At 39.1% G+C, this 8,344-nt stretch overlaps 1 protein-coding gene across 1 annotated transcript; it reads right to left on the reverse strand.

Annotated features, from left to right (window-relative positions):
• Positions 1–1,357: 1,357 nt before the first annotated feature.
• Positions 1,358–7,445, reverse strand: ccr10 (chemokine (C-C motif) receptor 10). The gene is made up of 2 exons (XM_086304838.1): positions 7,408–7,445; positions 1,358–3,699 (listed from the first exon to the last, which is right to left on the reverse strand). Exons 1-2 carry the CDS (start codon positions 7,430–7,432, stop codon positions 2,576–2,578), a joined length of 1,149 nt encoding a protein of 382 aa, XP_086160964.1. The 5' UTR covers positions 7,433–7,445; the 3' UTR covers positions 1,358–2,575.
• Between the last annotated feature and the right edge of the window lie 899 nt (positions 7,446–8,344).

An 8,344-nucleotide genomic window follows, 5' to 3' on the forward strand; every position in this document is an offset into this window, starting at 1 on the left:
AATAGCTGACACTCATAAAACCCATAGAAATCTGTTGTGTCAACCCCTTAAATCAAAAGCAACATGAAATTTTAATGAAAGAAAATATACAGTTAATGCCCTAAATGTAACATTTTAGACAACAGCTTCATTCAATTTGGACTATCTTGTGAGAACTCCCAGTGAAACCAGAAGTGTAGAGAGTGTGAGTTAAATTAGAAACTCTGTTTATGCTGGGTAATGTAGTTCTGCTAAAAGTTAACCAAACTGTCTTCAACTAGTTCCTCTGCCTCGGAGTCTGTTAATGCAGATTATTTAATCATGCTAGTTACATGCTTTTGTTGGGTAAATCAAACACACTAAAATAATTCAAGAGACAAAATGTGTTCAAAGGTTTCACTGGCTGTTTCAACCCCTTTCTGAAAGGTTTTGGTTTTTTTATAGATCTGCTATAGCTCTTAAAATATACCGTAAGGCGTTGATTCAAACAAAAAGCAAGTCTTAAGGCAAATATCTACAAAATTAAAATGAAACTTTATTGTAATTTATACAAAACAAACAAACAAAATAAAGCAAGAATAATTGGGCTACAGAGTCACATTAAGAATGAAGTAAGAACATCGGATATTTACATACAAACATTTGACAGTCTTGTCAGTCACCCCGTTGTATACTGCGGTGAATAACAGCACATATAACTAAGCTGTGGTCTATCTTCAAATAAGCTGCGTTTTTGTACAGTAACCTTTTTTCAAACATTGTCTTCATGCTATGAATGCTTTGGCGATGCTGGCCCTCCTAATGCTTACGGCTGGATCCTGATCTTCACTGATGACACATCAGGTTTGTAAGATCGTAGCTTTGAAGTCTCTTCAGGCTTTCACTGCCACTTTGTGTTGTCAGTTGTGTGTTCATACATAATGTGTGTCGTCATCAGGATAGGGATTTGAAAAAAAAAAAAAAAAAGGATAGGGATTTGGGTTGGTTGGTGGAGCTGTAGCTTAAAGTTTACTGGTAATTATGTGACAATACATTCAGATCATGTTACGGGTCAACACAAATGTAATGCAGAGTAGTGTAATGAATGAAATAATCAATCTTCCAATGAGTAATAAATAACGTTCGGCGTTACTCAACAAAATGGAAAAAAAAGTCATGTGGAATATGTTACTTTTTTTAAGGAACAGCGCCATCACTGGTCATATCTGGGATAGGTGGTTGGATGTGACAAGGTGTTACATGAAAGATCTCCTTTTTACCTATATTTTGGTGCTCTTCTAGAATTACATGAAGTTTGTTAGGTTTGAAATGACACTGAAAAAGCAAAAAATAAAATAAAAATTTTATATATATATATATATATATATATATTAGGGGTGCATATATTCAGTTCGATACTTTGGTGTCACGGTTCGATATTTTTTTGATACAAAAAAATGTTCATGCCTTTTTAATTTGTCATTTATTAAAATTATAAATATATATTTAACTCAAAAGTAGTTTTTGAATTTAATGTTGCTGAAACAGCAAAATAATAATAATTAAAAAATCTATCTGATGGTGGAATCACTCATCTTTGGAAAAGAGAGTTTATTACAGAGAAATGTCTCCTTCCAAAATAAAAGCTATACTATACGCTTCTTCTGGGCTATATTCTCAGCAGCATATTAAACATATCAGGTCCCCATAAGGAGAATCATGTGCTAACGGCTGTCTAAAGGACTCGGGTAAAGTTTGTAGCATGCGTGCTTGTTGTTTTTGTCTGCTTCCACTTGTCTTTGCACTAGGATGATGTCGGCGTAAATGTGCAGTCATATTCGTTGTGTTCCCACTAGTGCTGTCAGCGTTAATCTCGTTAAAATGACATTAACGCCATAACGCGGCAAATCTCCGTTAACGAGTTACCGCGGATCGCCCCGTGCGTGGGGCTGGACGGAGTCAACACGTTAACAAGCTAACTGTTAGTTCCCACCAATTGAGATACATACTGTTTTACTTTTGTCCATGACGCGCTTACCATCAGGGTCATGCTTCACATGAAAACCAAGATAGTTCCAAACGCCAGATCTGAATGAGGGTGGGGGGGGCTCAATTTCGGGTAGCGTTGAGGCAGTTGCCATGTTGCAATGAGCTTAGCTTCTGTCTTGCTAGCTTGCGCTGCGCTCAGTGGATCTGCACTCGACAGTGTAGCCTAGGCGGGCGGAGTAGTCGAACGCAGATTCACTGAGCGCTCAACACAGACAGCATCGTCAGAAGAAAAGTTGATAAAATAAATAAAAAAATTTGTATTGTTCGATACACATGCGTTCCGAACCGAAAGCACTGTATCGAACGGTTCAATATCGATACGAGTATTGTTGCACCCCTAATATATATCTATATAGAGCTAAAGGGGTCAGGTAGGACAAACGTATTGATTTTTCATGGGGTGACTCATTCAGCTTGACTTACCAACAAGTTACCAACAACTGAATATAAGATGTTCCATTTCTAATAATGTTTATTTAAATTTTTGGTTCTTCATAACAGCTGTACGAAATATAAAAAATACAACATAATACAATATATGCAAAGCAGTTCATCGTCCACTCAGAGTTTATTTGGTTTCCGAAAACTTGAAGGCAACGGGACCATCGGGAGATGTTGGAGAGCATGCCGAAAGCACGGTGAGAGCAGGTGAGGAGGCGGAGATTGATGTGGAGTTCACCGTCTGTGGCACAACCAGATTGCGATATGGGCAGCCTGAATCGTAGATAAGCCTCAACACGTCCTGACGGAAACGCACACCTACCAGGGCGTAGAGGATAGGGTTGAGGCAACAGCGGGTGTACGCCAGCGTGCAGGTGATGTACTCCAACATCAGACCACAGAACGGGCCAAACATTTTGCGACACAGCACCGCAGTGTATGGCAGCTGGAATACCAGAAAAACCAGCACCAGGGCAACCATCAGCTTCAGTGTACGCTGCCGTTGCCATTGCTTCCCTCGCCGATGTGCGTGCCCTTCCCACAGCACTCGAGCAATCGAAGTGTAGCTTGCCACCATAATGGTGAGGGACAGGCAGAAGATGGTGATGATCACGCCACTGGGAACCAGTCTTATTTGACCACTTACTTGCATGACACAGTACGCTTCAGTTTTGTTGCTTGAATTCCCAGAGAAGCTGTTTGAAACCCCCGAGAAGCAGATTTCAGGGATGCTTAGAGCCACTGCAACAAGCCATACCCCCACGGCAGTGAGCTTCCCAGCTTTTAGGATTTGGCTGCGCAGCCTGAGCATTTCCTGCGCTCGTGCTACTACCATGTAGCGGTCGACACTGATGCATGCCAGTAGCAGCAGACCACTGTATGTGTTGATGGCGTAGGTTGCACGCATGATCTTGCAGAGATGATAGGAGAAAATCCAACCCTGGTGAGTGTCAATGGCCTGCAATGGGAGTGTGAGGAGCAGGAGGAGGTCAGCCAGCGCCAGGTGGAACAGGAAGACATCGGTCATGGAACGAAGTCGAAAGCGGCGGTAGAGAGCAAAGGTGGCGATCACCAGGGAGTTTCCTGCAACGCCAAGCAGGAAGATGGCGGTGAAAGCGCAAGCTTGGAAGGTTTTGATGACGTCCACCTGGTGCTCATCAGCTTCACACCAGTCTTCATTGTCAGGATAATCTTCGGAATATAAGTCATTACTCATATTCAAGAAGTAATCTATAGTATAGTCAGGCATTGCTGTTGGAGAAAATAAAACTTGTAAGTCAAAGAATTATTAAAATAAATAAATAAATACTATTGGTGATCCTCAGCATTTCCCCTACACTGTGGGCACTTTAACTTTCACACGTAATTTGGGGCTAACTGTATCATTTAAGCCTAAAGTATCCCAGTATCACATGCGGTCCCTAGGGAAAAAATAATTGCCCACATCTGCTCTTGGAGCAACAAGAGGCTGACATTTTTTGCCTTTCAGTAAATCAACTTGAAAACTAGCAAACAGATTGGAATAAACTGGGCTCAGACACACTCTGTGGCCACCACCAGGTCAGGATTGGTTTGTGATTGTAAGACTGACACTTATTATGACAGATTAATAAGGACATGTTTGGGTCATAAATTCAAAGTCGGTACTTGAGGGACATGGTCAGCAGACATGTATACTATTGATTGGGTCTTTCCAAAAGGCCCTTCAGTACATTAGCTTATTTCCTGATATTACAGGAAATTTACGGTCATATGTTGATTCCTGTAGTCGCTGCTGTTCTTATAGCCTGTATGCATTCAATTTCTAAATGTTTGTTCATCAAGTGAGTTATTCTGCTTACTCTTGTCAGTAATTATGTACACAAACTACAACCAGAAAGCTGGTTACTAAACAGCTGCTCTGACTTGTGGTTTTTGTCTCCTCCCTCTATTATTTGTAGCTGCACCACTGCAACATTTATTAACATTTATCTAAGCAGGAAGTGAAACTCATGCAAAGAAGATTTCTAATCTTTTTTGCATGAGGGTGCTGGGCTAAGACAGAGTTTCAGGAGAAAACCTGCCCAAGCATGTCCTCTTATGGATCCAGGACCCTCTTGTGAAGCAGCTAACGACAATGTGCTGCTTGAAAAACTCCCCCCATTATGAGTTGTGTTTCCTTTCATATAGTAGAGGGCACATCTCAACTATTCACTGATAACACCCCAACAGCTGCAGGGCCATGTCATTTCAGGCCATGATATTAAGCTTTAATAAAGAGTAAGCAAGCATGGAGTTGAGTGCAACGGCAACATATAACTAAAGATTGGACCTGAAATTTTCCTGAACAGACTTTGCCTTCTGCATTTTATTTACAACATAAAGTTAAAGCAGTCAGTTGTGGGCAAATAGACTGCATATGAAAAACTTCCTGCTGTTTTGACATGTCTGTAATGAATGTCTTGAGTCATTCTGTACTTCTCCAAAATGCCACAGAAAGACCAGCTTGCGTGAGTACTTATTATTGTTCAAAAACTGCAGTGCTCCTTTTACATGAAGCCGGGGCTGATTTTGAGCAATGTTTTGCCCTGCACGTCACGATATCAGGAAATACCAACCCCTTTACAATCAGGTTGAAAGTGAGAGATCTGCAGCAAAGCTCTTCAGTCTGACTAGGCGGCTGTGATATTTTAGTCATTTCGTAGCATGTTGCGTGACACTGGCATCAGGTCGTTGGTACAGGGGAAATCGTGGGTAGCTTAAGGTTTACAGATCAGTCAGTGTCGCGTGCTAACAGCCTTTATAGACAGTTTCCACAATCACCTTTTTATCATTTCATCTTCAGCGATGTGCCTGTTTGAACAGGCTGCTCACAATGTTAAGTTTATTACAGCAATCCTGTTTCTTCTCTTAACTTGTCGGTTTGATGGTGGGGATACACATTAAGGTAAGAGGAAAAGGAAAACGTGTAGACGGGCTTGTGTCAGAGGGTTTGGTGCCAGTGTGATTTTCTGCTCTTAGTGTGAGTTAGGTGAGGGTTGCAGTTAAATGTGGAATCAGTCAGGATGGGAGTAAAGTTTTCAATACTCGAAATAATGTAAGTCATGTGCAATACTTAACAGAAAATCTCCCTTATTAGAAACGTCTGGGCGAATGGAGATGTCTGACATACAGAACACTATAATTTGTTAGCAATATTAGCTCTCTCTAGTTCATACAGGGTCAGGGTTGAAAGAAAAAGCCTGCATTAATAACCTTGTCATGTGTAATTTAATAAAATAAGAAAAACTTTCCCCTTTCTGCACACTAATTTGTTCTAGTAGATGTGTTTTTTCCGCATTTAACTACTTAAAAACATAATCTAGTAATACACGTAAATTAAAGCGTTTAACAGCACTGACCGCTAAAAGTAAGGTTTGCAAGCTGCTTACTTTAAATATCGCTCTCTAACGATGGACAAAGGAGCGGACTTGGATATATTCCTGGTCCATGCTAATTCATATTCTACGTATGTGTTTATATAAGACAGCATTTTATAAATATTATAAAATATACAAAACATTACTGTGCATTTCAATGCCTGGGTTAACACTCATAACAGCACTTTGCGTGCCACTGATTGTTCGTCTTCTCTGACTTTGACACGTCAGCCTTCAATCTGCCTTTGAGCTAATTCTTTTCTCAGTAGTGGGCTTACTCTGTAAATGCATAAAAGACAAATTATATATATCACAACATTTATGGTTTAAAATTTTGATTCAGTTTAAAAGACTAAAATCTGAAGAACTTGGACATCCAAAAGACTGTTTTGTAAACATTGGGATGTGGGTTTCTTGGCACATTAGAGGCGTTAAATTCATCCCTTTATTTCAGATTTTAGTCATGGAAGCACCAGATATAACACAGCAGTACTTTTTGCTGCTTTTTCAATTTGCTACTGATTTTCTTTATGTTGATGAGGCGATGAAGACTTCACGTCTAAATAAAAAGAATTATGGGCAACGTTCCTAAACTTTAATGTTAAATTAAAAAGTAAAACAAAAAATTGGGGTTTTTTTCTTTTTGGTTTTAAGGCTTATCAAATTCTTGTTTATAAATTTTTAAAAACAATGCAATGTTCAACACGGATATACTTTTATCCGCAAAGGATGTGCAGCATTTGTGCCGCTGCTACAGCTATTTGTCTACAAATGGTTTGTCATGAAATATTTAGAGAAGAATAATTATTTTTTGGGTGGATTTTAAACAAACTGAAACATTTTTCTTGCTGTTGCACTTTGCATTTTAAAAAACAAGACATTTATATTGGTCATGGATTTTTCCCTGATTCAGTTTGAACTCTAAATATGTTTTGCACTAAAATTATTATTTTTAATCTTTATTAACAACAACAGAATACTGTGCCTTACGTCACAATATCAGGAAACTTTTACCTCCTCTTACAATCAACCTGAAAGTGAGAACAACCCCACCAAACTCAAAAATGCTTTATTTGAGTAGGCAGGCGTTGTTATATTTCACACATTTTCATGTCGGCCTGCAGCTTTCAAGAGCCAGTTTCATATTTTTATCATCAGTGTAGCAAATAAGAATACTATATTTTTAACTGAAGCATACATCTTTCTAATAGCATTGTGATGGAGTAAACCCCCAGCTTATGCTTTACAATTTACAGTCACTTCTATGGTTAGGGAGAAATAATTCTGACAATTTGGTAGTCATACCTTTGGTATAGTTTTCACAAATCAAGTGATTATGAGTCATATGTGGCTGCAGATTTGTTATGAACCACAACCACACTCCCAGACATTTCAACTTGGTGGATTTTTCACAGCAAACTGATTAAAATCACTAAATTTGGTTCTTTGTAAAGTTACTGTTACATATATGCATCTGCACATCAAAACATGTGAAAGCATTGTCTTTTAGCTTACATTTTGCATTTTTTTTTTTTATAGTTACGTGTCTTAGAGCCCTTACCTGTACTATTAGAGGTGTTGAGCATGTCCTTGGTGCTCCTCCTGTGGCAGTTGGAGAGATCAGTGAAACTCTCATGTTTAAAAACACGCCTTTGGGGTAAACCTTAACCAATGAAACACACTCTGTGTTTTGCTGACCTCGCCGTACCCCAGCTGTTTGTTTCCTCAGGAGGATGTGAACCGACTGTGATGATTCACATAGATCTTTATGGTACCTTGGCTTTATTAAAACAGTGCAATCTAGATAAATCATTAGAATGGGTTTTGCCTATCAGTGCTTTGTTCTCTCATACAAAGTCGACTCCCTAGCATGCTGTGGCTTCTTTCTGTTCTCTTTTATTCACTTATATATGCAGCTTATTTCAATAAATGCTCATTCAGCTCTAAATTAAAATAAAATATATAAAAGCTCAATGAAGCTTCTGTTTTGAAAATCTGTGTATGATCATGTTGAATCATCCTGATAGTAGGTTAGTAGAGAAAAAAATAATGTGAATTGGCCTTTTTAGATACAGGTTATTTCCCAAAATTTGTCTTTGTTCTTGTTATAGATTGAATATTACAATGCATTTTGCTGTAGGTTCAACTGGCAGGTCAAACGTAACAAACCACATCTTGGGGCGTGACTGCATACTGGTGCCAGGACCAGTTCATAACCTCTGCCTGCTTCGTTTCGAGAGTTTATGATCATTTGAGGACCCTGGCCACATAAGTCTCTCAACTTGTGAACTCAGTCAAGCATTTTTTCTCAAACCAAACTCAGAGTCATCCCTCGTGAGACCAAAGGTTCTCTGTGTAACCACCACAGAACCGTTATTATTGACACCTTAAGACATGAGATCAACTGTCAGTCAGCTAAAAAAGTGATGAGCCACAAGACTCCGTGCATGTTGGATGATGTTATGTACGTTGTACATCGACTGCTATATATATATATA

Source organism: Aulonocara sp. 'chitande type north' Nkhata Bay, linkage group LG8 (genome assembly GCF_057382095.1).
Source record: "Aulonocara sp. 'chitande type north' Nkhata Bay isolate Kocher_YH1m ecotype deep benthic linkage group LG8, A_spYH_male_GT1.1, whole genome shotgun sequence".
Classification (NCBI taxonomy): Eukaryota; Metazoa; Chordata; class Actinopteri; order Cichliformes; family Cichlidae; genus Aulonocara; species Aulonocara sp. 'chitande type north' Nkhata Bay.

What these genes read in the sequence shown, in the direction of transcription:
- ccr10 (XM_086304838.1), bottom strand. Translation starts at nt 7,432, where the DNA reads ATGCTCAACACCTCTAATAGTACAG. An exon ending in CAACACCTCTAATAGTACAG is followed by an intron (nt 3,700 to 7,407) that starts GTAAGGGCTCTA and finishes TTTCTCCAACAG; the next exon opens with CAATGCCTGACTATACTATA.